The sequence below is a fragment of the Numenius arquata genome, chromosome 2, assembly GCF_964106895.1.
Source record: "Numenius arquata chromosome 2, bNumArq3.hap1.1, whole genome shotgun sequence".
Classification (NCBI taxonomy): domain Eukaryota; kingdom Metazoa; phylum Chordata; class Aves; order Charadriiformes; family Scolopacidae; genus Numenius; species Numenius arquata.
Window position 1 is genome coordinate 79,450,505 of NC_133577.1, and position 26,905 is coordinate 79,477,409.

At 48.1% G+C, this 26,905-nt stretch overlaps 9 protein-coding genes across 9 annotated transcripts; 4 read left to right on the forward strand and 5 right to left on the reverse strand.

Annotated features, from left to right (window-relative positions):
• The first annotated feature begins 66 nt into the window (after positions 1-66).
• On the forward strand, positions 67-447 carry LOC141479277 (histone H2B 1/2/3/4/6). The gene has a single exon (XM_074168372.1). It carries the CDS (start codon positions 67-69, stop codon positions 445-447), a length of 381 nt encoding a protein of 126 aa, XP_074024473.1.
• A 1,033-nt stretch (positions 448-1,480) lies between these two features.
• On the reverse strand, positions 1,481-1,861 carry LOC141479401 (histone H2B 1/2/3/4/6). Its single transcript, XM_074168564.1, has one exon. The coding sequence runs from the start codon at positions 1,859-1,861 to the stop codon at positions 1,481-1,483; it is 381 nt and encodes a 126-aa protein (XP_074024665.1).
• Positions 1,862-2,216: 355 nt separating this feature from the next.
• On the forward strand, positions 2,217-2,606 carry LOC141476952 (histone H2A-IV). The gene has a single exon (XM_074165914.1). It carries the CDS (start codon positions 2,217-2,219, stop codon positions 2,604-2,606), a length of 390 nt encoding a protein of 129 aa, XP_074022015.1.
• Positions 2,607-10,815: 8,209 nt separating this feature from the next.
• LOC141479353 (histone H2B 1/2/3/4/6) lies at positions 10,816-11,196 on the reverse strand. Its single transcript, XM_074168506.1, has one exon. It carries the CDS (start codon positions 11,194-11,196, stop codon positions 10,816-10,818), a length of 381 nt encoding a protein of 126 aa, XP_074024607.1.
• A 352-nt stretch (positions 11,197-11,548) lies between these two features.
• LOC141462509 (histone H2A-IV) lies at positions 11,549-11,938 on the forward strand. The gene has a single exon (XM_074144384.1). The coding sequence runs from the start codon at positions 11,549-11,551 to the stop codon at positions 11,936-11,938; it is 390 nt and encodes a 129-aa protein (XP_074000485.1).
• A 163-nt stretch (positions 11,939-12,101) lies between these two features.
• LOC141462510 (histone H1.01-like) lies at positions 12,102-13,721 on the reverse strand. Its single transcript, XM_074144386.1, has one exon. It carries the CDS (start codon positions 13,604-13,606, stop codon positions 12,947-12,949), a length of 660 nt encoding a protein of 219 aa, XP_074000487.1. The 5' UTR covers positions 13,607-13,721; the 3' UTR covers positions 12,102-12,946.
• An 8,543-nt stretch (positions 13,722-22,264) lies between these two features.
• LOC141479661 (histone H4) lies at positions 22,265-22,576 on the forward strand. Its single transcript, XM_074168936.1, has one exon. It carries the CDS (start codon positions 22,265-22,267, stop codon positions 22,574-22,576), a length of 312 nt encoding a protein of 103 aa, XP_074025037.1.
• Positions 22,577-23,655: 1,079 nt separating this feature from the next.
• Positions 23,656-24,045, reverse strand: LOC141477080 (histone H2A type 2-C). The gene has a single exon (XM_074166138.1). It carries the CDS (start codon positions 24,043-24,045, stop codon positions 23,656-23,658), a length of 390 nt encoding a protein of 129 aa, XP_074022239.1.
• Positions 24,046-25,260: 1,215 nt separating this feature from the next.
• LOC141479303 (histone H3) lies at positions 25,261-25,671 on the reverse strand. The gene has a single exon (XM_074168405.1). It carries the CDS (start codon positions 25,669-25,671, stop codon positions 25,261-25,263), a length of 411 nt encoding a protein of 136 aa, XP_074024506.1.
• Positions 25,672-26,905: the final 1,234 nt, after the last annotated feature.

The window sequence follows — 26,905 nt, forward strand, 5'->3', positions numbered from 1 at the left end:
CAGCAGCGTTATCCGCTGCTTCATGAGCGCTGCCCGGGCGTGAGTGAGGGCTGCCCGTTTGCTGCGATGCCTGAGCCGGCCAAGTCCGCCCCCGCGCCCAAGAAGGGCTCCAAGAAGGCGGTCACCAAGACCCAGAAGAAGGGTGACAAGAAGCGCAAGAAGAGCCGCAAGGAGAGCTACTCCATCTACGTGTACAAGGTGCTGAAGCAGGTGCACCCCGACACGGGCATCTCGTCCAAGGCCATGGGCATCATGAACTCCTTCGTCAACGACATCTTCGAGCGCATCGCCGGCGAGGCCTCGCGCCTGGCGCACTACAACAAGCGCTCCACCATCACCTCGCGGGAGATCCAGACGGCCGTGCGGCTCCTGCTGCCCGGCGAGCTGGCCAAGCACGCCGTCTCCGAGGGCACCAAGGCCGTCACCAAGTACACCAGCTCCAAGTAAGCTGCCTCTGCGCCCTGTGCCAGACCTGCTCCACCCAAAGGCTCTTTTAAGAACCACCAATTCTTCCACTTGAAGAGCTTCGTCACTGGTGTTTTCCGACGGTTATTTGGCTCCTCTGTCTTCTAAGTCTCGCTTGCGTAGGGACCAGTTTTTCATCGGTTATTGCAGTTTTTTCTATGTCTCTGAGCCTGTGGTCTTAACCTGATGCTATAACACGCAAAATGACAGAAACTTTAGAGACTGCCCATCAGGGGGCAGCAGGGGCTAAGGAATCGCGGTCGTGACACCCTATTAGACCTTACTTACGTGAATGTTAGTCCATTCAGAAATCATTACCAATTTTGTATTAGGAACCTTAGAATAAAGAAATACTAGGAAATAGCTTAATTAATCATTTAAAGCATACATTTTAAATGGAGGGTTTTTCCTGATAAAGAAGACGAATGACACATAGCACTAAAAAAAAAACTTTACTTAAATTACTAAAATCTTCGAAGAAACTTTAAAAGTACATTGGTATAGGTCTATGACTGATAACAGAAGTTCATCGAACGAGGACAGTGAGAAGGAATAGAACAGGGCTGAAACCACCCTAACTCGGGGATAGCAAGCACCACACCCACTTCCCCTTCCTTTCTCTCATTTCAGACGACAGCGACTTTCGCCGAGCAATGGCACGCTAAAAGCGGATGGCACAGGGAAGGTGCCCTGCAGACAGATGGTAATCGAAGCAGCCCGCAAGAGAGCATACACAGCGGGGAGCGTGAAACCTCGCTGCTAATGGCTGGGTACAGCAGGACAGAAAAAACAATTGAAGAGGTAAGTGCACTAACCACAGAGCAGGAACCAGAGATAGATGTGTGCTTTATGCTGAATTACGCTAGGGCTTTTCAATCATTCGGAATGAACATTTGTCATTAAGATTAAAACATGCTATCAATTAAACTGAAATAAAACAGAAATTAAAGCTCTTTTTACTGAATACATGGGTGGCTCTTAAAAGAGCCTTTGGGTTAATCTCTTAAAACAGGTTTTACTTGGAGCTGGTGTACTTGGTGACGGCCTTGGTGCCCTCGGAGACGGCGTGCTTGGCCAGCTCGCCGGGCAGCAGGAGCCGCACGGCCGTCTGGATCTCCCGCGAGGTGATGGTGGAGCGCTTGTTGTAGTGCGCCAGGCGCGAGGCCTCGCCGGCGATGCGCTCGAAGATGTCGTTGACGAAGGAGTTCATGATGCCCATGGCCTTGGACGAGATGCCCGTGTCGGGGTGCACCTGCTTCAGCACCTTGTACACGTAGATGGAGTAGCTCTCCTTGCGGCTCTTCTTGCGCTTCTTGTCACCCTTCTTCTGGGTCTTGGTGACCGCCTTCTTGGAGCCCTTCTTGGGCGCGGGGGCGGACTTGGCCGGCTCAGGCATCGCTGCAAACGCACAGCTCTCACCCAACCTCGGGCAGCGCTCACGGAGCACCAGATGACGCTGCTGCCCGCGGGAGTCCCCTTTATAGCGGCGCTGTGCAAAGCAGCAGCTCGACAGCGTCGCATCGCCATTGGTTGGAAGTTCTACCTTCGAACCGCACGCCCCGCGAAGCTTGGCTATTGGACACTTCTCGATTCGCGTTCCCATTGGCTGAAGAAACAACGCCTCCTTCACAGCCTATCAGGGAAAGCGCCGCCGCTCCGCCCGAGCAGTATATAAACGGGCTGGAGGGCGCGGCCCGGAGCAGCTTGTGCAACTGCGGCGCAGGCGGTTGTTTGTCTCCTGAGTCTCTGCCATGTCCGGCCGCGGGAAGCAGGGCGGGAAGGCGCGGGCCAAGGCCAAGTCGCGCTCGTCGCGGGCCGGGCTGCAGTTCCCCGTGGGCCGCGTGCACCGGCTGCTGCGCAAGGGCAACTACGCGGAGCGGGTGGGCGCCGGCGCCCCGGTGTACCTGGCGGCCGTGCTGGAGTACCTGACGGCCGAGATCCTGGAGCTGGCGGGCAACGCGGCCCGCGACAACAAGAAGACGCGCATCATCCCCCGCCACCTGCAGCTGGCCATCCGCAACGACGAGGAGCTCAACAAGCTGCTGGGCAAGGTGACGATCGCGCAGGGCGGGGTGCTGCCCAACATCCAGGCCGTGCTGCTGCCCAAGAAGACCGACAGCCACAAGGCTAAAGCCAAGTGAGCGTATCTAAGTCTAATTAGGATACTGAATAAGCAAACAAACAAAAAGGCTCTTTTCAGAGCCGCCCACAACGGTCATAAAAGGTTGAGTCGCTCTCTGGGGTTTCGGTTCTTCTCGTGAACGCAAGCAGAAACATGTAAGCCGCTTTTTTCTTAAAAGTTTTTGCATTAAGTTCGCGTTCTCCGTTCTCGCCTGCCTAATTTTTCACAGGGAAGTTGTTTTATTAATACTGTATGTTTTTTTTTTTTTAAAGAAAAGGACTGAGGTGTTCAATTTAGTTGCTTTTTACTTTCTTTTGTATTTGTCTCATTTTATTTTTAATAAAATGTTTTTGTGCTTGAGAAAGTCTAGACCCTTTTGACTGTTTTTGTGTGGTATTGGAGTGAGCGTTGTGTTTCCTAGTAAGCGAACTCTGGCTTACCTATCAGTGCTCTATGGAATATTTATTAAAGGACGGTATAACCCGAAGTCTTCATATAGAGTCTCAGTTTTCATAGACTATTTCTGTTCCCGTGGAGAGCATCAAAAAGCTGTAACATCGTCGATCGATGTTACAGCTCTGGGCAACGCAGAGTGAAGTGTGGGGAAAACAAAGCATAGACAGAAAAAATAAAGCCCTGAAGAAATCACGCGTCCCGGCAGGGACTCTGAGCCAATTCTTTCGCAACGGGGGGTGGGGGTGGGGCGTTCCCTGCCTCGGGTCCCTTGTCGATTTCCATTTTTCACTGCTTTTTAACGCACTCGTTAGAGAGTCCCGTTGGCTTTCCTTGGCAGAATTAACTCCGCAGAGCCCTAGGGAAGTATCTCGGGCAGGGTTAGCAGCGTTCTCAGTGGGCTGCCTGATATGATATGCCACCACGGTGACAGCTGTTGCGTTACACTGGGAAGAGCATTATCACTTTTAATTTCATTTTTCTGGCAGTACTGGCTGGATCCGCCTACTCTTCTCCATGAGGTAGGGGAAGTTTCGAGCTTCCTCCTTTGTTTTGGGAGAAGGCAAGTGGTTCCTAGAAAACTTCCCTCCTTTCCAGCAGGGCACAGTGTTGCTCTAAAGTCGTTTTTCTGCTTTGCTGCTGCCCTACTTGTTTCCGATTTCCTTCTGGTTCAGCGGGGTTCCTCGTTGCTTTTTTACCCTTACAGTCTTGAGCAGTCCCTTAGCTGCAGAGGCCGGCAGCTTCCTGGCTCTCCTGCGGCACTTCTTTTTTTTTTTTTTTTTTTGCGCTCCATGGTGGCAGGGCCCTGGTGAGCAGCCCTGGATCAACAGGAGCGCTTTTCATCATGACCAGTACTCATCTCTGTTCTCGAGTATAGAGAAGAGAGAAGTGGGCTAATGTATCTGTGGACCTGGTTCGTGTTCACTGAGTTTAGCTTTACTAAAATTGAATCGGTAATAAGGTCACTCATCTACAGATGAGGGACGCCCCTACTCCCCTCTGTGTCTGTGTTTCTTCCACACGATTAAACTGCCACCCGCACCTCGGAAGCACTGGGGATTGTAACAAAGATGGGGAAGGGTCCTGTGAACCTCCCTGGGTACACGTGCATCACCTCAATGTTGTGTGAGAGGATTTAAGTTCTAGTTTCTAGACTGTAGAAACTTTCAAGAGGGCAAATACTTTTATTACGTTTCCTTATAAATGAATGCTCTGGTATCAACAGTAGTAACGCAATAGTACAGAAGATATAGTATTATTTATTTTTCTTGTAGTTATTCCTCTTAGTTCCCTGTTGGAGAATATGTTTTGGCATTACATAGCTCTAATTTCAAATCATATATCTGGGAAACACAGTCTTAAAACAACTGACAGGGCTACCTGAGGTCTAAAGTATGAAGGACCACAAGGCCTCAAAAGTATATCGTACAGACAGACACTTTCGTGAAGATGCTTCATCGATCTGGTTTACTAAAACTGGCGCAAGCAAGCAGATTGGTTTTGAAAACATGTATTTCTTAACAAGGCGAGTGTGAACGTTTGCAGTCTCCTACAAGCGGCACAGACGGATTCCCGGTTTCTTGAACATTAGCTCGGTTTGGCAACAGCAGAAGGGGAGAGGAAGGTGAAAACGCCTGTGATTAAGAGACAAAGAGAAACCTGCCCCCTCGAGGCCGCGTGAATGGAGACCGCTTAGCAACTCTAAGGAGCCGACGTTCGGGGCGGCAAAGGGCAGCGCATCCCCCGCGTTCCCCCCGGCGGGTCCCTCTCCCGGACCCATCCCATGCAGGTCTGCGGCTGATGGGGCAGCCGCCACTACCCATCCTCCCCTCTTCATTCACCGAGCCTGAGGAAAAGAGGGGAAGTGTGCGCTGTTTCGGCACCCCGGTTGAAGAGCTGGCTGTACATTGAAACGAGACAATTACGTACGAATTTGTTTCTTTCTTCGTTGTGCGTTTCATTCCTTGGGGGAGGGAAGCAGAAAAAGAGCCAAAACACTCAAAGGTGTTTTATATCTAATACGCATTTATTAGCTTTACTGTGTGATTTAATCCCACGAGTTCAATTTGGGTACGTTAACGGAGGAGACCTGAGGCTGAAGCCGTTACCTCGTCGCTGGGTAAACGCGGCGGGCGGGCGGATAACGGAGCGGGCAGCGACCGCTGAAGGGGGAGTCCCCGCCAGGATCCCTCATTCCTCCGGTGGCGACGAAACCCTCCGGGTTTGTCCGTCCGGCCACGGCAAACGGAAATTTTCCTACTCCCCGCGCCCTTGCCAGAAACGGGGATCTAAGGACTGACCCGGCTCCAGGGAAGGAGTCCATTGCAGAGGAGAGGAAGGGGAAGTGCGGTGTAACACGGGCTGATTCAAGAAAAGAAGCGGGGCCGGAGGCCGGTCTGGGCGGGGACGCAGGAGAGAGCGGAGACAGGGGCGTCGCGGGGGTTGGAGGCTGAGAGGGCTCTGCTGCCAGAGGAGCCTGGAAACAGCGAGGAGAAGAGCCAAAAAAAAAAAGGTCAGGTATCTCTGGAAAGGGCAGAGCGGGGGCCCGGGTTTTTAAATCCAGAACACAGCATTTTCTTTTCTCTTTTTAAACAATTAAAGTTAAAAATCTCTTTCATTGTCAAGAAGTAAGCCTGTAATGAGAGCAGAAGAATCCACGTCATTCAGTTCAGATAAATGCTGTAAATGACCCCCAGTTCTTCTGAAACTTCCTGGTGTCCCGTTTAGGCCCTGTGCCATTTCCTGCTGAGAAATATGGTCTGTCATTCAAATGTTCTCAGGTGGCAAATAATGTAAAAATTAAAAAAGGGTGAAAGACTTACCTTCCTTCATGGTCTTATGAAAAAGGTTAATTGCTTTAATTGTTTTTATCAACGTTTTAGAACCCCTCATCGTTTGATTTTTGTCCCGTCAACAAATGCACCTTTAGAAGTTGCAATTATAAGTCTGACGTACAACACATACACATCCCATTAAATTTTGCATGACATTTACGTATCAATTAAGGCTAAAACTCCGGCAACTAAATGTACTTTACACCCGTGTGACCATTTCCCTTTTTCCATGGGATTTGTACCAAAGATTTCAAAAGGCAACGTTTAAAAGCCCCTGCACGTAAGGAGTGGAGCCGATTATACATTATACGTACAAATACATATACCCAGATACATTGTCTGGGCTTCCTGAGCCAGCTCGGCTGAGCCCAGATACCCGGGTTTGCCTGCCATACTGTCAGCCCGGTATGCTGGTGTTTGGAGCACAGGAGGAGGCAGCCCTATTTAAAGACATATTTCGATGTGTAGAAAGATTGGGGCTATGCCCTTCCTATGGTAATTCTTGTCCTCTTTTCTAAGCGGGATGATCAAAGACGCTAACCTTGCTGTGTCCCAAACCAAAGGTGAAAAAACATTATCATGCGGAGTGTTCTGACTCTTTCTCATTACAGTGGTTGCTGCTTGCTACAAAAGGAAAAAGGGATGCATAAAAGAGATCCATGCATTTCTTCATAGCTCTGATGCTGCACAAAGGTAGTGCAAGATCCTTTACTCCCTCTGAAGTCCAAAATTCAGCTGTAAGTCTCCATCAGTGCCCTCTTCCTATTTTGGGAATTATTTCTTCCATTTTCCTATGACCAAGAACTAAATCTACGTGCAGTGCAAGTAAGGCTACGAGTACAAAAAGGTTATGGATTTTACTGGTGATAAAAATGCCAAGCTGTCCTGATGCTCCTTTCACACACAAACTGCAACTGCTTATTTTCTACTTTTAAAATGCAAGTAAGTCCAGAATTGCTTCCTGAGCTTTTCTGTGTTAAAAAGGGAAAGGAAGAACCTTTGTGATTAATACTTAGTATCTAATTTTTGAACAAGGAATTCTTTTAGAACAACCTCTCCATCAGAATGGGCATCAAATAATTTATTTCTTTGCAGCCACCAAAGAATCCCACACCAAAACCTAAAAAACCCTTTCCACCTACATAGACCTCCAGTTGTGTGACCCCAGTCCCCGAGGAAAGAGCTGTCCTTGCTCATTGTAATGTTTCTTCCTTCCTTGCAGGGTACGTGAGCTGGAAAGGGAGGAGAGGTGTTCCCAGTCACATTCCCCTCTACTTCCAGCCCTCTCCAGTGAGTTTTATGTCACATCTTGAGCTATGCTGTGCCCTGATGTAGCACAACCCTGAGACCAGGTTTTTGGAGTCCAAAGCTCAATCTTTTCCTTTACAATCTGAACCAGGAACATTTTCATTACTGGCCAAAAGCATTACATCAAGGCATACATAAGACCAAATCTTCTTCCCTAGCTGCAGTTAATACTTTCTCCCTCAGTGCTAATTATTTTGAAAGATATTATTTTCTATTAAAACTGGAAAATAAAGTCTCCAGAAAACTAACATAACTATAATTTGCCCTGTGTAATTATGATCTCTGACCATTGGGAAAAAAAATTTGATTTCATAAGTAGGTGAGCAGATATTGATTTACTCCATTAAAAAAAAAAAAAAAAAAAAAGAGCAGGAAGTAGTATAAAATTGTTATAATCAGAGTGTGATTTTTCCAGGTTTTGGATCAGGTTTCTGGTATCTATTTCTTGTTTCTGATTCACTGTCTGATCAGTTAACTAGAAAATAGTTATTTGTTTAATCAGCTGTGTTTCCACGCTTGGGGCTGTCAATTCCAAGTCTACTGGATGCCCCTCCAAGTGAAAGCAAACTGTGGTCTGCACTTTGCTGCCAAAGGGATTGAGAAAAATGCATTAGCAACATCAGTTGTGGCACACCACTTAGCTGCCTTGGACTCCGGTTCGTATAGAAGTTCTAGCATGTCCAGCATGGCAGCACTCGGCAGTGGTGTGACTTTGTTCAGGCTACAATAGTCAACCGTTAGACTCCACCCTCCATTAGACTTTTTGGGACCCCAGAGCTGGGTGCAGTACTCCAGGTGGGGTCTCATGAGAGTGGAGTAGAGGGGCAGAATCACCTCCTTCCGCCTGCTGGCCACGCTTCTTTTGATGCAGCCCAGGATGCGGTTGGCTTTCTGGGCTGCAAGCGCACATTGTTGGCAAGACCTGAAACATATACAGAAGTAATGAACCACCTAGCAACAGAAGCACATTGGTTCGAGCATCCCAAGGGTATTCAAAAATCTTGAATGCCTTTGTAATTAGCCTGGAGGACAAGAGAGAGGTGAAGGAAGGTGTCTCCTCCACAGATTGGTTCTCCAAGGAGGAAGGGTAAAAGTGTAACTACTAAAAGTTACTGGATACTAAAGATTTCCACTAAATAGCTCCTGAAATACGGGTATGAACGTATCACTTCCATTTTGCCTTGTTCATCGCTCTTAATCATTAATGAGTACAGCCACAGCACACACAATTTCATCATATCATAAGGCCACACTACAAAGCACAGAAAAACGATAATCGTGACCCATGACCCAAGGATAATAACACAACGGGGAGCACATACAGCAGCTAAAGTATTACAAGATGCAACCCAAAAGCAACATTGTGAATATTTATCCCATACAATGACTGCTTATGACAAATTTCTTCTAATGTGCTTTTATCAGTTTTGTCACTATCTCAATCCATCAAGCCCCTCATTGGGTGCCAAAAAGGCCACAAGAGCTGACTGAGAGTAAACTTTTTGATAAAACTAATGCTGCAAACACAGAACTAGCTGAAACCAGGAAATGCAAGCAGAAAGAAGATAAGGACCAAGGAAATAATTCCAAGAGAATGGGGTAACGTCAGAAGGCATCTAGCCCAACTATGAAGAAAACCGATAAGAAATCAAGAGACCACTGACGAGAATTAAGTGATTGGACTTGGCAATTGAGTGCTGGGTGGTACTGGTATACTTGGGAAGTAAATCTGGGATAGGGGTTCCTCTTTGGAGGCACCCAGCTCAAGCTGCTCTGGGATAAATAAACCACTTCTTTAGTCAGCGGATTGGAGGCTCATCTTCTTTAAGCAGAACTTAGAGCCTCGAAACCTGTTGAGATGGCAACTACATAACTCCTACTATAGTCTAGGTGGCGATGGCATAATTCCTGCTACATCAGGATGATGTGGTTGAACACTGTGCCATCTGACTGTTGCTGGATGATGTCATCTGGGTAGTTAATCATCTGGATCATCATCTAGACTTCAGAATACAAAGAAAGCTGTTTTGAACTGAATAGGAAAGGACATTAAGGAACATGGAAGATGGAAGAATACGCTGGCATATGATTTTATATTCACACTATTTCTTTTATTCATTTTAAATGTTCATTCTCCTGTGGGATGAAATTGTTGTTTGTTATTCTTGCTGAGACTAAATCCTACTATTTTTACCTTTGGTGAAAAGAACAAGTACACAAAATTTTCCAATGTAATTACTTTTTGTCATTTCAGAAACTTTGGTCTCAGCATTGACGGAAAAATAATGGATGTGTTAGAATCAGATCTAATCATGTGTGTGCAGGTAGAAATGTTATGTTCACGTTATACCCCCTAATATTGCCTTATCATTGATACTGAGATTGGGAGAAGCAACCAGAAACAACATTTTCTTTTCTGCTGAGTGAAGTGTTTCATGAGCCTAGAAACAGTTTCGTATACTGAAACATCCTTTTAAAATAAAATCCCCTGAAAGCTACATTAATGAAGCATGCAGCAGGGAACACATGAAGTCAGGAAAGGCAAAGAGAATGTTTATGGATTCCCGAACTGGGAGGCCAAAAGGCACCACCAAGCTCCTACTCTAGGGATGCCCTATGATAGTTGCATTTTGAATCAAGGTCTTTTTTTTTTTTTTTTTTTTTTTTAAACAACATAACTGACTTTGACACTTATGTGACTGATTATTGAGAATAAGAGCCACCATCAAATTTTTCAAATGACAACAACCACGATCAAAATATGAGTTCTTTTAGTATGTGATATTTTCTAAAATCCCTTTCTAGTGACCCATACGTCCCCTTCCACAAAAACCTAGGGACTAGAATACACTGTGTTTTATTCATCTTCTTAGGTAGTGGACATACAGAGCGGTACAAAATCTGCAAACTATTTCAGAGTTTGAAACTAAAGGCACTTGGAGAACAGATCTCTAAACTTCATTTGAAGCTGCTAGAGAACAGAGTGTGGAGGATAAATAATTTTAGAAAGGACTTCTGTGTTGTATTATTCACTGAACTATTGGTGACAGCTTATTAAGATGCAAATCACATGTTACTGTACAGATTCTTTCACAGTACAGGGCACTGTAGACTTCTCACTTTACTAGGGAGGAAAAGAGTGAGCACCATCAAGCGGTAGATGGTGCTACAGCACTTAGAAGAACAACGTACATGAAGTTTCCATTACCAATAACTGATTATTTCCCGACTAAAAAACCACAGAAGCCGTTTTCCCTTAAATTTACAACGCATGTAACGGGAACATGCTTAGAATTAATAATGAAGTATTGCACAAAAAATATACAAAGCAAAGTTTAAAAGCGCTGTAAAACTCTAAGTTAAAAAAAAACAAAACAGTATCACACAGAAAATAGAACAAAAAACCCCCACGTTATCAACACAAACTTTGGTTACAGCAAATCATTTGTTGCCTAGATAAAGTGTTTGTTCTCTAACACAGAGAACAGGATAGCAAGTTTTAATGAAATCTCAAGCAGGACTTAACCTTTTTTTCCATAGTTGACTATACAGCCCTTTTATTGAATAAGTGGGTGGCTCTTAAAAGAGCCTTTGGGTTAATGGGTTAAAACCGACGGTGCCGAGGCGCTCGCTCTACTTGGAGCTGGTGTACTTGGTGACGGCCTTGGTGCCCTCGGAGACGGCGTGCTTGGCCAGCTCGCCGGGCAGCAGGAGCCGCACGGCCGTCTGGATCTCCCGCGAGGTGATGGTGGAGCGCTTGTTGTAGTGCGCCAGGCGCGAGGCCTCGCCGGCGATGCGCTCGAAGATGTCGTTGACGAAGGAGTTCATGATGCCCATGGCCTTGGACGAGATGCCCGTGTCGGGGTGCACCTGCTTCAGCACCTTGTACACGTAGATGGAGTAGCTCTCCTTGCGGCTCTTCTTGCGCTTCTTGTCACCCTTCTTCTGGGTCTTGGTGACCGCCTTCTTGGAGCCCTTCTTGGGCGCGGGGGCGGACTTGGCCGGCTCAGGCATCGCAGCAAACACCCTTCTCTCACAGACCGAAGCAACGGCTGTAGCGACTGCTGAAAACGAAGTGAGGAGCAACACCCGAGTGCCACCTATTTATACTTCTCTTATGCAAATGAACAGCATTCCCTCTGCGTTCTGTCATTGGTCAGCAAAGAGCAACGCGTCATAGCTCCCCTACGGCCGCTTTTTATTGGTCGGAATTCGATTCGCCACCTCATTGGCTGCCTAGCGGAGACCTACTTCTCAGCCTATCAGCGAAGGGGCGAGGCGGCAAAGCGAGGCTATAGCTGAGCAGCGCCGGGTGGTCGCTGTGTTGCGCTGCTGGTTACTCCCAGAAGCGAGCGCTCGATCGAGGATGTCCGGCCGCGGGAAGCAGGGCGGGAAGGCGCGGGCCAAGGCCAAGTCGCGCTCGTCGCGGGCCGGGCTGCAGTTCCCCGTGGGCCGCGTGCACCGGCTGCTGCGCAAGGGCAACTACGCGGAGCGGGTGGGCGCCGGCGCCCCGGTGTACCTGGCGGCCGTGCTGGAGTACCTGACGGCCGAGATCCTGGAGCTGGCGGGCAACGCGGCCCGCGACAACAAGAAGACGCGCATCATCCCCCGCCACCTGCAGCTGGCCATCCGCAACGACGAGGAGCTCAACAAGCTGCTGGGCAAGGTGACGATCGCGCAGGGCGGGGTGCTGCCCAACATCCAGGCCGTGCTGCTGCCCAAGAAGACCGACAGCCACAAGGCTAAAGCCAAGTGAGCGCAACGGAAAAGCGGCGCGTTGTCTCATCCAGAGAAGATAATTCTAAGGCTCTTTTCAGAGCCACCCACAAAATCATAAGAGAGCTCAGTTATCCATACTGTACATAATGCTGTTTTATATTAATTACTCAACCCATGTTTTGTCGTTTTTTCTTCGTGTTTATTAACCATATTTTTGGTTTAGCGATAGTAGCAACGCTTTCCATGTTTCTATTAACACAAAGTCGTGCCAAAATGTCCTTTCAAAGCAAGTTCTTCCGGGGATGGGCTATTTTCCGGTTAGTTCTTAAGCCAGGGAACACGGGAACTGTGTTTCGGTGGGAGCTGCCGTCCCTCCCCCTTCTTCCGCGTTTTGCTTCTCCGAGAGTGGCTGGAACAGCAACAGAGAGGAAGCGAACGGGGGGGGCGAAGGGGCAGCGGGCCGGGCTCTCCGCTGGCCAATCCTTGGTCAGGGCGGGCTTTTTCAATACTTAAAGGTCCTTTTCTTTCTCATTGAGAACAAAAGGAAGGGGAAAGCTCAGGGCTATTTTCGGGTCAGTAAGCAAACCCTCCCCTCCTCCCCCAATCAGACAAAACCATTTAAGGAGACACCTTTAAGAGAAATAATACAATAGATTAGACGTGGCTCAGTAGGTGCGCGCCTGGCAATTGCATTGCTTTTGTTACAAAATATATTCTTAAAAAACCATACATCCGATTTTTATCAAATCATTACTATAAAACATTGCTTCCTGGTAGTCAAACCAATTACTCGGCAAAAAGATGTAAAAGTCTACACTTCCCTAAAAGCCGCCGCGTTACACCGTGCTCGTTAGCGTTTCTTTCGGTAATTGTAGAGGGGGAGGGGGAAAGACACAATTGACCTCTGACGACTTACGAATTACTGGATCCTTGCTGCAGATTACTGACGACCTCGGTGCCTCAGCTCCTTTAGGGAAAGTGTGGGTGGCTCTTAAAAGAGCCGTTGGATAACAAAATATGTCGAGCAAGACTCTTCTGGTATAATTTACTTCTTTTTGGGTGCTGCCTTCTTTGCCTTGGCCGCTTTGGGCTTGGCCGCCTTGGGCTTGGCTGCTTTGGGCTTCACCGCCTTCGCTTTAGCCGGGCTCTTCGCTGCCTTTTTGGGGCGGCCTGCCTTAGCCGCTTTCTTGGGGCTCTTGGCCGCTTTCTTGGCCGCGGCGGCCGCCGGCTTCTTGGCTTTCTTGGGGCTCTTCTTCACGGCCGCCGCTTTCTTGGGCTTCTTGGCGGCGCTGGCGGGCTTCTTGGCCGCCGGCTTCTTGGGCTTGGCCGCCGTCGTCCGCTTCCTGGGGGCCTTCTCCTTCACTTCCCCGGGTTTCTTGTTGAGGCGGAAGGAGCCGGAGGCGCCGGTGCCCTTGGTCTGCACCAGGGTGCCCTTGCTGACCAGGCTCTTGAGCCCCAGCTTGATGCGGCTGTTGTTCTTCTCCACATCGTAGCCGCCGGCGGCCAGCGCCTTCTTGAGCGCGGCGAGGGAGAGCCCCTTGCGCTCCTTGGAGGCGGAGACGGCCTTGGTGATCAGCTCGGTGACGCTGGGGCCGGCGGGTTTGCGGGCTTTGGCGGCGCCCGCCGCTTTCTTCGGCTTCTTGGCGGCGGCCTTGGCGCCGGGCGCGGGCGCATCGGGGGCGGCGGCGGGAGCGGTCTCGGACATGGTCGGCGGCGTCCTCTGCGGAGCAGGCGAACACAATTGGGCTGGCGCGGGTCAGATGCTCGTATTTTTAGAGAGGAGCCGCGCGGTGATTGGTGCGTTGCAGAGCCCGCCCCGCTGCACGGCCGGGGAGCCCTTCGGTGTGCTCGATTTGTGTTTCTTTGGACTAACAAAAGTGTATTTTCCTCGGAATTTCTGCCACCAAATCGCCCCGTTTCCTCGGTGAGGGAGGAGAAGAGCAGGTACTTGCGTTCGGGAGAGTTTCCAGCCGCAAACGCGCGGAGTGAGTTAAAGGAGAGGCGATAAATCCGGTGTGCTGCTGCTGGAGAGACCTCTGAAGAGAGAAACTTTTGTTTTTCCTTGCAAATTAAAAAATTCCTTTTGACACAAATGTTACAGCAACAACTCAGTCTGATTCTTTAGAGGGTTTTCTTGGGGTCAAAGTCGAAACCTGCCGATTTGAAGCTATTTTGACAGTTTAAATTGATTTTGAAGAGGAGGAAGTAACACAAACTCCTCTTTCAGCTCTGAATATGGATTAAGAACCGGTTCCTTTGACCATGTGTTTTACCTCCTAAAACGCTAAAGTCCAGTGAAATAGTGTCTCGTACAACCTCCTATTGCACTTATTATAGATCCAGAAGCAATTTGTTAATATCAGGAGATTTATGAACACACAGTTGTTTTATTTTGTCTTCCTGCAATTTCAGTAGAAGGGAGGCAAACTTACCCTGCTACCTTGTGCTGGGTGTTTTCTTTCTTTTGTTTGTTTTCCATATGATTTTCTGTACCAATTATTAAGTAAATCAAGCTATTTGCTTTTCATATTGCATGTTACTTCCAAGGAAACAGTAATTTGGTAGATGATGTTACAAAACTGCGGCTTTGTAAGAGAAAGCAAGCTCCTGAACTTCTGGGGATATTTACTGGAATTATCTTTGTCTCTCTAGTAATTTAAGATGTGCAAGGGCTAGTGTAGCAGTTTAGTAGTTATGCTTTTCCTGCCCAGAAAGTATTATCTTGTTATGTATTTTCTCTAATAGTAGTAGAATTTAAAACCATATTACTGTTTGGGTTTTTGTTGGGTTTTTTTTAACACATCTCACACAGTATGCCTACACAAAGGTTTATCTAAAGGCGTTTCTGAATCCTCTTCCCACTTCAAATAAAATCCACCTTATTTTTCCTTATGCATTTTGCAGCCGTTACTGAAATGAGGAAATGCGTTCAGGACAAAAAATATTGCACTTTGTGATAACCTGAGTTTTAACAAGGGGAGAGGTAGGCCATAGGTCGTTCCTAAAGAACCAGGAAGAATTCAATCAATATTGGTATCTGGTTGAAGATGATGTAATAAGCTGAACAGAACAGAGCTCTGGAATAATTTCATGAACCTCTACTTGATTATAAACAAATGTATTATCCATCGCTTTTTGTAGTTATTTAAGAATCGCAAAGGCTACACTTCAGCCCTGCCCTCTGTTTTCCTTTGGTATGCCCAGATATAACCTATAATGTAAATACAGTATTTAAGAAGATATTAGAAACTAAAATTTCAGATTGTATGAATAGGTAGTTTTAGGTAAGTGTAATCCTATTTCCACCTCATTGATTCATTTACAGTGGCCATTTTGTAAATACTAAATGTGTGTATAACACAAAACCATTTTAGTTTGCTGGAAAATTGTATTTCAATGAATATGAAGCTATGAATAAATGCAATGAAGGGAAAAATTGCAACCCACACCCTAGAAGAAAAAAATACCAGAAAAAAAGGTTGCAGGAAAAGTGCATGTGAGTTCTGTAATGCTTCAACAGGAAGATAGCTGAGACAAGGGCTAATCAAATTGGGACTTTAAGGGTCTTGTTTGTAAAAGATATTTAGCATAAAATAAGGATATAGGAATTAAATAAATTGGAGTGGATGTGGGTATTGAAGATACACCTTCACAAATTACCAAAGAAATGAAATAAAATAAATATATATTTTTTAAGCCTATGTCCAATATGTGTTTGTAAATCGATGAATGAGACTTTCTATTGACTTTACTACATAGCGAAATAAAGTAGCAACGCTGTCAGGAGATGACATTTAGCAGCTACCAAGACACTTCATACCACATAGACAGAGGAAAAGTGTAGGCTATGAGTGACATGTCAGCAAAATGAAAACTCACGTTGCCTACTTTTTTTATTTTGAACTCATACACATTTACTTCAGTAACCTTCACTGGAGGAGCTTTAAATACTTCAGCCCTCAGTTGTGGCTTCACAGAGTGTTGATTCACATTTATTGGTGGCTGAAATTGAGGTGGCTAAAATGGTCACCATCCCAGTTGTCTGCCTGGCTTTTCTCCCAGCAGTTGCTACCCTCTCCCCATTCCCAACAGGGATAGCTAATAATACGTGTAGCAGCTTCTGACCTCCAACAGTTACAGTCTACTATCTCAAAATAAATTGAGGTAACTTCAGAAATTTCACGACACAGAGAGAAGCACTGATCTTTCCTTTTTAATGGCTTTGCAGCAAAGACATAAAAACTTTAGTGATGTACAATTGCTGCTGGGAACACATGTTCTTCTCTACATGAAATACATGCAGGAACAAAACTTTGGAAAGCTAAGGTGCATTTGACAATTTTAAATAGAGTTTGCTCTGCAGTCAGAACAGATAGTTTAGAAGGAATGGACAGATGTACTCAGACAAATTAAAAGTGGGGTGAAGGATTACATAAAAGGCAGGAATGGCAGTTTCACCTCCAGCTGAGCAAATGAGGAAAGGAAATAATCTTGGTTTAGGTCTAGGATATTGTAGAAAGACTTCATGAAGAAGGTGCCATGTAGTCTCTCACAAGCAGTTTGGCTTTCCCAATGAGTTTGGAGGGAGGTAGACTTCATCATTCATTAAAAGAGAAGGGAAGTGATATCAGGATCTCCAGAGTTACTTTTAGGGAAAGCATCACTGTAATGTCTATGAAATCTGAACAACTTCAATCCTTCTTGCTTCATGGGCACCCCAGCAGGCCACACTACATCAGAAAGCTGCATAAGATTGCAATTTGAACCCTGCAAGCCACTTCCCTTCAGATACCTAGATCTGTACAACTTTTGCAGTTATCTATTCAGACCTCTTGGCAAAGCAAGGAGACACATGAACCACAGCCAAGGGCTGGCACTACACCCGAGAGCTATCAAACATTCCCATCTCCAGTTTAGGACCTGCTGGTACTTGTTCTTAAGAAAATGAGCTCTGGGTTATATTTAGATATTTTTGCAATAATGAGAGGTGGCACAGTATTTGTTCTTCTCAAGCAATTTTGTTAGAAGGCATTAGCATGAGAGCTAGCCACTTAAATGTGGCTAATGGGCTGCTCTACCTGCTGTAGGTGAGTGCTGTGGTCAGTCATTCTTAGCTGGAGGAAGTAGAGCTGATTTGCCTGTGCACTGTAGACCCTCTCCTTCCTTCAAGTGACAATTTCGGGAGAGATTTAGGTGAGAGCCTTTACGTTATGTGCTGCCCTCCCACATACATGTTCCACAGGAAAGAGGTGTAAATACTCCCTGAAACCGTGATTACACTCTTATTACAGTGTTACACCCATGTCTGTCTTGCCCTCAGTGACTTCATCCTTCATCTGAGTTACAAATGTAATAACTCGTGTGATCAAACCAGCCAGCACAGTTTAACAGCTTTTAACCCTTAGCCAAGCAATTTTAAAGTGGTACCTACCAAACTACAAACTCGTTGCAGCTCAACAAACAAGTCTCAGCCTACATAATATGAACGTTGCTGCTCTTGCTGTTGTTAAGACTCCTTAGTGTAAATGAGGCCACACAAGGCCTCTTAAATCCAGTGTATGGCTGAACCTCTATAGTGGGCAGGACAAATAGGGTAGGGCAATGGATGACTGTCCCCGTAGACTCAGCTTCCTGGAATGTTGCAAACTCCTCCCTGTACTCTTGGTTAAGGGTTGGGGCACCTATTGTGGCCTCCCTTCATCATTGCCATGGCATGTCATTTGGCAATTGAAAACCTATAGTCCAAAACCTGGATATGTCCATAGTTAGGAGGCGCTGGGAAGGATGCCCTTGCTGGGAAGGAGAGAAAAAACTCAGCAAAAACGCAGGGGGCCAAAATCCTTCTCAGAACAGCTAATGAGGAAAAAAAAGATTCACTTTGTTCTCTACTGTACAGGAGTTTACCAGGTTAACACATTTTTACTTTTCTCATACACAGGCAAAGAAAAGATCCTCACTGTCAGTCAGATACCAAAGAACAGCATTATTTATGTCTCAAAGTACTCTGGTCTTCTAAAACTAACCTAAGGCACTTGACAAACTGTCTTCTGGACCACGCTGGCATGCTTTGAATGTAGTCATCTACCAGCAAATGAGGACCTCAGGCCTGAGACAAACTGTCCATGAAAGTTAAACAGTGTTAACAGAAGCTCCACCAACCATGGCTCCCCAAAGAAATCATCTCCTCCTGAATTGACAGTGCCTGTCTTTCAGCTGCATTTCATAGTGAATTCCACCAAGGAAAGGTGCCACCACACTGTCCTTTCAGAGCAGACTCTCCATCAGCACTGAAGTCTGGCTGCACAGAGAAGTATTGCTCACACAGACCAATGCTGAGCAACCCTCTTTTCCTCCCCATGAGACCCCAGCTCTTCTGCATGATTTCTGCCCTCCACTTTCCTATTTGTGTGCGAGTGCTCCCTGTGAATGCCGGTAAGAGGGAGGGAGCAATGTGACCAATCCACATGCTCCCTCCAGCCAGAGCCATGTTTGGTACCTGTGGAGGGACAAAGTGTCCTTGGGCATCTAGTGCATGCACAGCTGCTCTGCAATCCACCATTTCCCTGGCTGATGACACCCCAGGTGCTGATGTGACATGCTTCCAGGTACATTCGGGTTGGCAGGCAATGCATTTTTTTGCCGCACAGGCAGTGATGGTGGCACTCAGAGACTGTGTAGGCTGCACTTCTTCTATCAATGACAGCCAAAGCACTGTGTCACACACCATGTGAAGGTGCTCTCATTAAGTGATGCCGCCTTGCCGGTTTTCCTCAGAGGTGTGGGGGTGAAGCAGGTACTGTCCCCAGCAGGTACTGGCACAATTTGTGCCATCTTTCTAGAGCAGGAGTATGGCGAGGTAGCGCTTGGGTGCCAGCAATATAGGCTGGCTGCCTTCTCATAGAAGGGATCAAAAAGGTATTGAAGAGTTGTTCAGTGCACAAGGGTGCTGTGCTGTAGCTTATGTTTTTTACAGTACATGCTTTGCAGCTGTGCAGTCCATGGGCTGGTGCCAGAGTGGCACTGTCCCTGGTGAGGATGTCATCCAGACTGCCAGCAGCAGTGGAAGGGCCGGCTGGTGCCCGGATTTCCCCACAATATACATATGAGGCCAGTCACTCAGCACTGCTGCTATCAGACAGTTAGGAAGTCAGGAATCTGGCTTCACAGGCACAAGAAAGTATGTGTATACAGTGCAGGCACATTCAAGAAGAATATATTTTACCTATTTTGCCTGCAGCCTGCCTTGTATGAACTGATTCCAGAAAGAAGGATTGGATTCCATGTTAAGTATATTAAGTCTAAATCTTGGTCTTCCTGACATAGTGTTTTTCTGGTTTGGACACTAAAAATGCAATCAAGTTTTGGTTGCTTTGTGCATGAAATGAGGAGTGGAATAACAAGTTTTACTTTTGTGCACTGTTTGAGGTTAGTAGTTTGTAACATTTTACATTTACTTCCATGGTTAACTAGATCAGCACACAAGGCAGCAGGGAGCAGCTAGGAGAAGGGACCACTCGGTGTCCAGCTATTTAAAGGAGGTAAGTAAAAAGAAGTCAGCTGGGTTTTGGGGTTTACCCAAACTGCAATAGGAGGCACCTACAAGAAAGGAAACTTCATAGTCCAAATTACCCAGAGTTGTTGAGAAGAGCGCCTGCTGAACAACAAGGTAAACATTTGAGTAATTCTGATACTAACTGTCCAGATTTAATGCATGTTCATTTATATAAACAACTTCCCGGGAGGGGGAGGGGGTGCAACGAAAGAAAAAAAAAAGGAAAAAAAGACCAAAAAAGGGTTTAGGCTCAACAGTTGAACAAAAACTTAAGTGAAGGCAAAGGTATAATCTCTGCTTTTCTTTTTAATTCTTTAGAATAAGGCAGGCCTTGGCATGTTGAGTACATGCAAAGGCTTTCAAGGGTTACCATTGTGAGCAACAACAGTGAATGAGGACAGGAATATTTGTTTGCATCTGACACTAATGAAAAGAAAAGGTTCTTATACTTGAAAACTTTTTTAAGGTGGGTGGGTTGTTTGTTTTTTTTTTTTTTTTCTTTTTTTTCATTTTACAACATGTGATTACTCTCCTAACGTGGTGAATCGTCTTAGCTCTGGTTTGGATTGTTTTGAGTTTTTTTGTTGCCTGGTTATGGTCTCTTGAGTGCTGAAGGAGACGCTAGCTCATGACCTATTGGGCTGTTATTGGGGGGACACAAGCCCTAACTCCGGGGGAGGACAGAGGAAGAATGTAGTAGTAGAACTTGTTTCTGCAGTTAAGAATATCAGCAGAGATCCAGAATGGGGACAAATGAATGGGACAACCTTGAGATTGTGCTGTGCTTTGAATTGCATTCTGGACAGAGACCTATGAACATAAAACTGGAAGAACAAAGTAATTCACAGGAAATTTCCATCTGGGCCAATATCCCATCTCTGACAGGGGCCAATAAAATAAGTGTGTAAAAACAATAACTGATATTTCATCAAAATTCTGCCTTAGATCCTAGTGATTTGTAGGCTAGGGACTAACCGGGTCAGGGGGATTGTCTTTGAATAGAAGAACATTTGAATGAATTTTTCTCCTGTGTGTTGATTGATTGCATTCTCTGCATATAGCAACTCTCATTTTTCATGTTTTTGGATGTGGCTTCAACAGGAGAAATTATAATAGGCTGAAGAACAGGTACAGTGGGAAGTGGACAAATGGGTGATGGACATGTATACTAGATGGTGTGTATCCCTTTCATAGAGGAGAATCTCATTTATATACAGTTAAGTGTCCTCAGTGCATGCGAGTGTTACAAAATGGTGCCGGAAAACATGATTTCTATGGTGTAGATGAAGTGGGACAAAATGGCAACCAGCATAGAGAGTGAACTGCACCCTCTTTCCTGTAGCTGAAGAGAGGTGAAGGGAGTATATTTGAAGCAAAGGGAATGACAAGCCATTTGAAAGAACAAAGAAAAAGAAATCAGGCAGGGCCAGAAAGAGACATTCCTATATAAATTATCAGAACTGAAAGATACTGAGAAAGAATTACCTCACCATTATATTTTTAGATCCCATCACTCACACAGACCTTCGCTCCTGGGGTCACTGTGACTGAGGGAGAACCAAATGACGAAAGGTTGTCAGAGTTCACAAAGATCTCCCTGACCTCTTTCTTCATCTTGAAAGGATGTCCTCTGTCTCTGTGTGGATAATGATGCATGCATTTGGCCACGATGATCACTGGCAAACCCTCCATGTTAGAATTATGCTAATCTCATAGCCCCAGTAGGCCCTAAGCTACAAAAAGAAAGACTGCAAGGATAGCCAGGAGAAATTAGGTATATTTTTAACAGTCGCAATGACTGATTTTCAGAGTCATGAAGTTGTACGAAAATTATAAAGAGAAATCTTGTCACTGGCAATGTACACTCATGAGAGGAAGACATGTTACAGGAAAGAAAGAATATCTGTATACTCAGAATGCTGTAAGGCCTTTGAAAACATGGAGGTACACATGTACACATACACATAGCTGACATAGCTATTTCTATTGTGCATTTGACAGGCATGACTAGTTTTCATCCAGCTACTATGAGTGATCTAAATAGAAACATAATGCTTTTTTAATGTGACCAGGACGTCTGTGACTTAATATGAAGCAACATTCCAGAAACAAGGTAGCAAATAAAGGGCCTTCTCCAGTCCTACACTGAACTCCAGTTTGCAAACTCCCCAGTGCTGCAATAGTCTGCGAGTCAGGCATATCAAGCTTCTAAAAACACACTCACACTTATTTCTGGGCTGAGGTGAAGGCATAAATGTGATGTGATTTTCCTTATCCTTTGCAGCATAAGGCAAATCCTAGCAAAAGTCCACCGAGCTGAACTATTAGTTCATATATTTAGCTGCCGGTTCACAATCCTACCATTGAGTCCTGGAGATGTGACCTCAGAATTGTTGACACCTGGTCAGCATGACCTTAGCAAGGGCCCTTGGGGGCCTTAAGGCCACCGGTTCCCTGCTCATGGGTGCGCTTGGCTCATCCTAAAAGGGAGGACTGTGCGCCGCCGCCCTGCCAGGAAGTAAAGATGCCGGGTAAAAGTCACTTCAGGGCCACCGGGACTGGGGGACGGCGAGCGAGGCGAAGGCCTAGACGGAGGCGGGGACTGCGCAGCGAAGCCGGCCGGCGCCCCGGGGAGGAGCCCGAAAGCGGCGAAGGGCGAAGGCGCCGCCGCGCCCGCGCAGGAGGCGGAGCGCAAGCCCCGCCCCCGTCGGCCGTGCCCGCCCCTGCTCCCAATCAGGTCGGCTCCCAACGCATAAAAGCCAACGCGCGGCCAAGTGGGGCTCACTGCTCGGCACAGGTGCAGGGAGCAAGATGTCTGGCAGAGGCAAGGGCGGGAAGGGGCTCGGCAAGGGGGGCGCCAAGCGCCACCGCAAGGTGCTGCGCGACAACATCCAGGGCATCACCAAGCCGGCCATCCGCCGCCTGGCTCGGCGCGGCGGCGTCAAGCGCATCTCGGGGCTGATCTACGAGGAGACGCGCGGCGTCCTGAAGGTCTTTCTGGAGAACGTGATCCGCGACGCCGTCACCTACACCGAGCACGCCAAGAGGAAGACGGTGACGGCCATGGACGTGGTCTACGCCCTGAAACGCCAGGGACGCACCCTCTACGGCTTCGGCGGCTAAAGCCTTTCGCCCCCCGGACCATCTCGAGAACCCAAAGGCTCTTTTAAGAGCCACCCACTTTTTCCTTGTAAGGAGCTGTGTCGCATTAGTCGATTCTCCTTTGTTAATTCTCGTAATTGATGGAGTTCTCTTGTAGTCGCGGCATCCCTATTTCTCTTAGCATCCCTACTCCCTGGAGCCGAGCTATAGCCGGGCTGGTAAGCGTTACAGTTCGGGCTTTGGGTTTCTAGTGCCCTGCTGCTGGCTCTTCGTTACTGTTTTCAGTTCTGCCTCTTTTCTGCTTGGCACCCGCTTTGAGAGCGGCTTACTGGGGTGCTCTGTCAACTCGTAACTCTCCTCGGGGCGTTTATCGATGCCACAAAGTCCTGGGAACTACCGAGGCCAGAAGGTGCCAGCCTGGTGCCCCCCCTTAAGGGGCTTTTTTCGGAAAATACGCGGGCCAAGGGAACAGATCCCCTTCTGCAACAATAAAATTAAAAAAAAAGGCAAAACCTAGACCTGCCTCACCAAGTTCTCTATTACAGAGCGGGGGATCCTTCGTTTGCTCATGCCCGTAGGGAGAAAGTGCTGGGACTACACTGAGGCTCGCCCCAGCCGGTGGGGTGCTGGGGACTGGCAGTCGCTGTCCCCGGGCTCTGTCCCCGGGCGCGAGCGAGCGGGTTAAGCGCCCTCGCTCTTTCGAAAAGCCCGCGCGGGTGGCGATTGGCGCCGGGCGATTCCGCGCTCGGCAAAGCTCGCGCTCCGCTCCCGGGGCGCTCCCCCCAGCACAGCCTCCGTCCCGGGCACCGCCCGACAGCTAGAGTCGGAAGCCAGCTCCTCCCGCCCGATGGCCGGGGCGGACGTGCGGGGCCCACGAGGAAACGCGCACCTTGCCCAGCCGCGCTACAGCGACTAAGACTCCTCTCGGCTAACGAGCCAACCCTCCCCCGCCTCCCTCGAGAAACGCACACACACTCCCTCACATCCCCTGCCACCCACGCCCAGCGGCAACTCCAGCTCTTTTTCTCGAGACTGTGGGTGGCTCTGAAAAGAGCCTTTGGGTTTCGTTTCCGTGCTCGGGACGCTTCTCCCGGCCCGCTTTACTTGCTCTTGGCCTTGTGACTCTCGGTCTTCTTGGGCAGCAGCACGGCCTGGATGTTGGGCAGCACCCCGCCCTGCGCGATCGTCACCTTGCCCAGCAGCTTGTTGAGCTCCTCGTCGTTGCGGATGGCCAGCTGCAGGTGGCGGGGGATGATGCGCGTCTTCTTGTTGTCGCGGGCCGCGTTGCCCGCCAGCTCCAGGATCTCGGCCGTCAGGTACTCCAGCACGGCCGCCAGGTACACCGGGGCTCCGGCGCCCACCCGCTCCGCGTAGTTGCCCTTGCGCAGCAGCCGGTGCACGCGGCCCACGGGGAACTGCAGCCCGGCCCGCGACGAGCGCGACTTGGCCTTAGCCCGCGCCTTCCCGCCCTGCTTCCCGCGGCCAGACATCCTCCAATCGATCGATCAAGCGCTGCTCGGCTCCCGCAGACACAGCAAGCGGCACCTCAGCTTTCCCGGCGCCCTCAGGCCCGCCCTTATATCCCTTCCCTCGCGCGGCCCCCGCCTCCTGATAGGCCGAGGCGCCCATCGCTGAACGCGCACCCAATGGCGGAGCGAATCTCGTTCTGACCAATAGCGAGGGGCTCAGCGCTGAAAGACCTCCGCCCGCGCTCTCGAGACGGCCAATGACGAGGCGGGGGGGGCGGGATTCGTCAGGCGGCTCCGCTCGGACGGGAACGACCCATCCCGCCGCCGCTGCCCGGAGCGGCCCCCATTTGCCTTGTATTTTCCGTTCTTTTTTTTTTTTTTTTTTTTTTTTTTATCGTTTGAAAGCAGACGGGGATGTAAGGGCGGAGCTGAGGAGGTAGAGAGGAAAAGAGACAGTGTGGCTGTGTCAGTGAGCGGGAGCAAAGGGGGGATGGGATACCGGGAGATGGGAAATGCCGCACACCCCCCCCCGCTGTTTCAAGTGGGGTCTTTCACTCACGGGAAGGTTTCGTTCTTTTCCAGCACTGGATCAACCTAAGCTTTCCGACCTTCCAAAACTGTACGTTTCCTTGCATCGACAAACCCCCACCGCTCCCTCCCTTCCGTGTCCGTCCCCGACCCTTGGCGCAGCGGGGAATAGTAGTTAAACCCGGCTTCTGCACTCAGTAATTGCAACGGGCCGGCACAGAGCACAGAGAAGAGGCAGCTTCCAAGCAATAGTGACGAGTAGATCACTTGTACTCATGTAGTACTGCTTAGATTAATAAAATATACTTGTATCGAGAAACAGGGATACAAATTTCAGGCAGGAAAATTTTCAAAGACCCTCACTTACATACCAAAATAAGGGGCCCTTTGGCATTCAGGGCGAGGTCAGCTCAGATTCTGATGTAATTCATACTGAAACTCCCTCAGTTTCCCTCTATTCATCACAAACTCATTAGGATCCGCATTGCTGATTAGCCTGATTATACATAACACCTCAGTTACAGTTATTGCATTATCTATCAACCTGAAGGCTTAAATAGAGCTTAGGAATATTTTCTAAAGTAATATTCTTTTAAAAAAAATAGTATCAGTGTTACGGCTCTTTTCATGGTGTATGTAGTGGCTCTTAAAAGAGCCTTTGTGTTGGTTAAAATGTTCTGAAAATACGCGGTAATGTTCTAACCGGGTTTATGCGCGCTCCCCGCGGATGCGGCGGGCCAGCTGGATGTCCTTGGGCATGATGGTGACGCGCTTGGCGTGGATGGCGCAGAGGTTGGTGTCCTCGAAGAGCCCCACCAGGTAGGCCTCGCTGGCCTCCTGCAGCGCCATGACGGCCGAGCTCTGGAAGCGCAGGTCGGTCTTGAAGTCCTGCGCGATCTCGCGCACCAGGCGCTGGAAGGGCAGTTTGCGGATCAGCAGCTCCGTCGACTTCTGGTAGCGCCGGATCTCGCGCAGCGCCACCGTGCCGGGCCGGTAGCGGTGCGGCTTCTTCACGCCGCCCGTGGCCGGCGCGCTCTTGCGGGCCGCCTTGGTGGCCAGCTGCTTGCGGGGCGCCTTCCCGCCCGTCGACTTACGCGCCGTCTGCTTCGTGCGCGCCATCGCTTTCCAGCAACCAGCAACAACAGTCGCGACAACCAGACACACTGACACTCGGGTCGTATTCGAGGAGTATATATAGCAGCAGTCCCTGCTCTGATAGGCGGAGGGTCACAGGCTGAGTCTCATTGGTGGATTCAAATTCGAAAAATCCCGCCACTGGCAGGTACCGCCTACCCTTTTTCGTCTTTGTTCCTTTATACTCTGTATCCCTAAAGAAGCAATTCTGTTTCTAATTGTATATTTTTCCCATTTCCGTAAACCCCGCATATATTATTGATTTTAAATTAGTTTTAAACATTTAGTTAATAGTTATGGCTTCATTTTTTGAAAGGGTTTATTTTTCACTGTGAAATTTTCTTTTTTTTTTTAATGGATATTTCCTTGCAGTTAACAAGGATAAAATTACTCTGGAAGATACAGGAATTTTTATTTAAATACATTGAAATATTTCTGAAACATACAAAATAAGGCAAGAGAGGAAAAGATGGCTTTTGAAAAATAAAATGTAACAGATTGGAAAAATAATGAAAATTAGGATATTGCAAAACATAAGTTTAATTGAAGAAAGAAAAAGATCCCCGCTTTTTAGTCCCTATTAATGCTACATGAAAACATCAGCTGCAAGTAGGATATAAGGACCAGGGGATGAGTATAGGAATCAAAGACTGTAACTGAAGTTTTAATACGTAATCAGAGCGTGAGCGCAGAGGCCGTGTTTAACTGTATAGTTCTGCTGTGCTTTGGGGGCAGAGGAGAGTAACAGAAGAGCAAACTGCGGGGGTTTGCCGATGCAAGCACGTATGTGCAGTCCTGCAAGGTCGGAAAGGCTGGCGGTAGCCTAGTGCTGGAAAAGGACGAAGGTGATGGAAAGACCCCGCTTGAAACAGCGTGGGGAGGTGTGCGGCATTTCCCATCCCCCCCCTTTGCTCCCGCTCACTGACACAGCCACACTGTCTCTTTTCCTCTCTACCTCCTCACGAATCCCGCCCCCCCCGCCTCGTCATTGGCCGTCTCGAGAGCGCGGGCGGAGGCCTTTCAGCGCTGAGCCCCTCGCTATTGGTCAGGACGAGATTCGCTCCGCCATTGGGTGCGCGTTCAGCGATGGGCGCCTCGGCCTATCAGGAGGCGGGGGCCGCGCGAGGGAAGGGATATAAGGGCGGGCCTGAGGGCGCCGGGAAAGCTGAGGTGCCGCTTGCTGTGTCTGCGGGAGCCGAGCAGCGCTTGATCGATCGAT

Excerpts from the sequence above, each read along its gene's own strand:
- LOC141477080 (XM_074166138.1), bottom strand. The coding sequence starts at position 24,045 with ATGTCTGGCCGCGGGAAGCAGGGCGGGAAGGCGCGGGCTAAGGCCAAG.
- LOC141479277 (XM_074168372.1), top strand. The coding sequence starts at position 67 with ATGCCTGAGCCGGCCAAGTCCGCCCCCGCGCCCAAGAAGGGCTCCAAG.
- LOC141479303 (XM_074168405.1), bottom strand. The coding sequence starts at position 25,671 with ATGGCGCGCACGAAGCAGACGGCGCGTAAGTCGACGGGCGGGAAGGCG.
- LOC141479661 (XM_074168936.1), top strand. The coding sequence starts at position 22,265 with ATGTCTGGCAGAGGCAAGGGCGGGAAGGGGCTCGGCAAGGGGGGCGCC.
- LOC141462509 (XM_074144384.1), top strand. The coding sequence starts at position 11,549 with ATGTCCGGCCGCGGGAAGCAGGGCGGGAAGGCGCGGGCCAAGGCCAAG.
- LOC141479401 (XM_074168564.1), bottom strand. The coding sequence starts at position 1,861 with ATGCCTGAGCCGGCCAAGTCCGCCCCCGCGCCCAAGAAGGGCTCCAAG.
- LOC141462510 (XM_074144386.1), bottom strand. The coding sequence starts at position 13,606 with ATGTCCGAGACCGCTCCCGCCGCCGCCCCCGATGCGCCCGCGCCCGGC.
- LOC141476952 (XM_074165914.1), top strand. The coding sequence starts at position 2,217 with ATGTCCGGCCGCGGGAAGCAGGGCGGGAAGGCGCGGGCCAAGGCCAAG.
- LOC141479353 (XM_074168506.1), bottom strand. The coding sequence starts at position 11,196 with ATGCCTGAGCCGGCCAAGTCCGCCCCCGCGCCCAAGAAGGGCTCCAAG.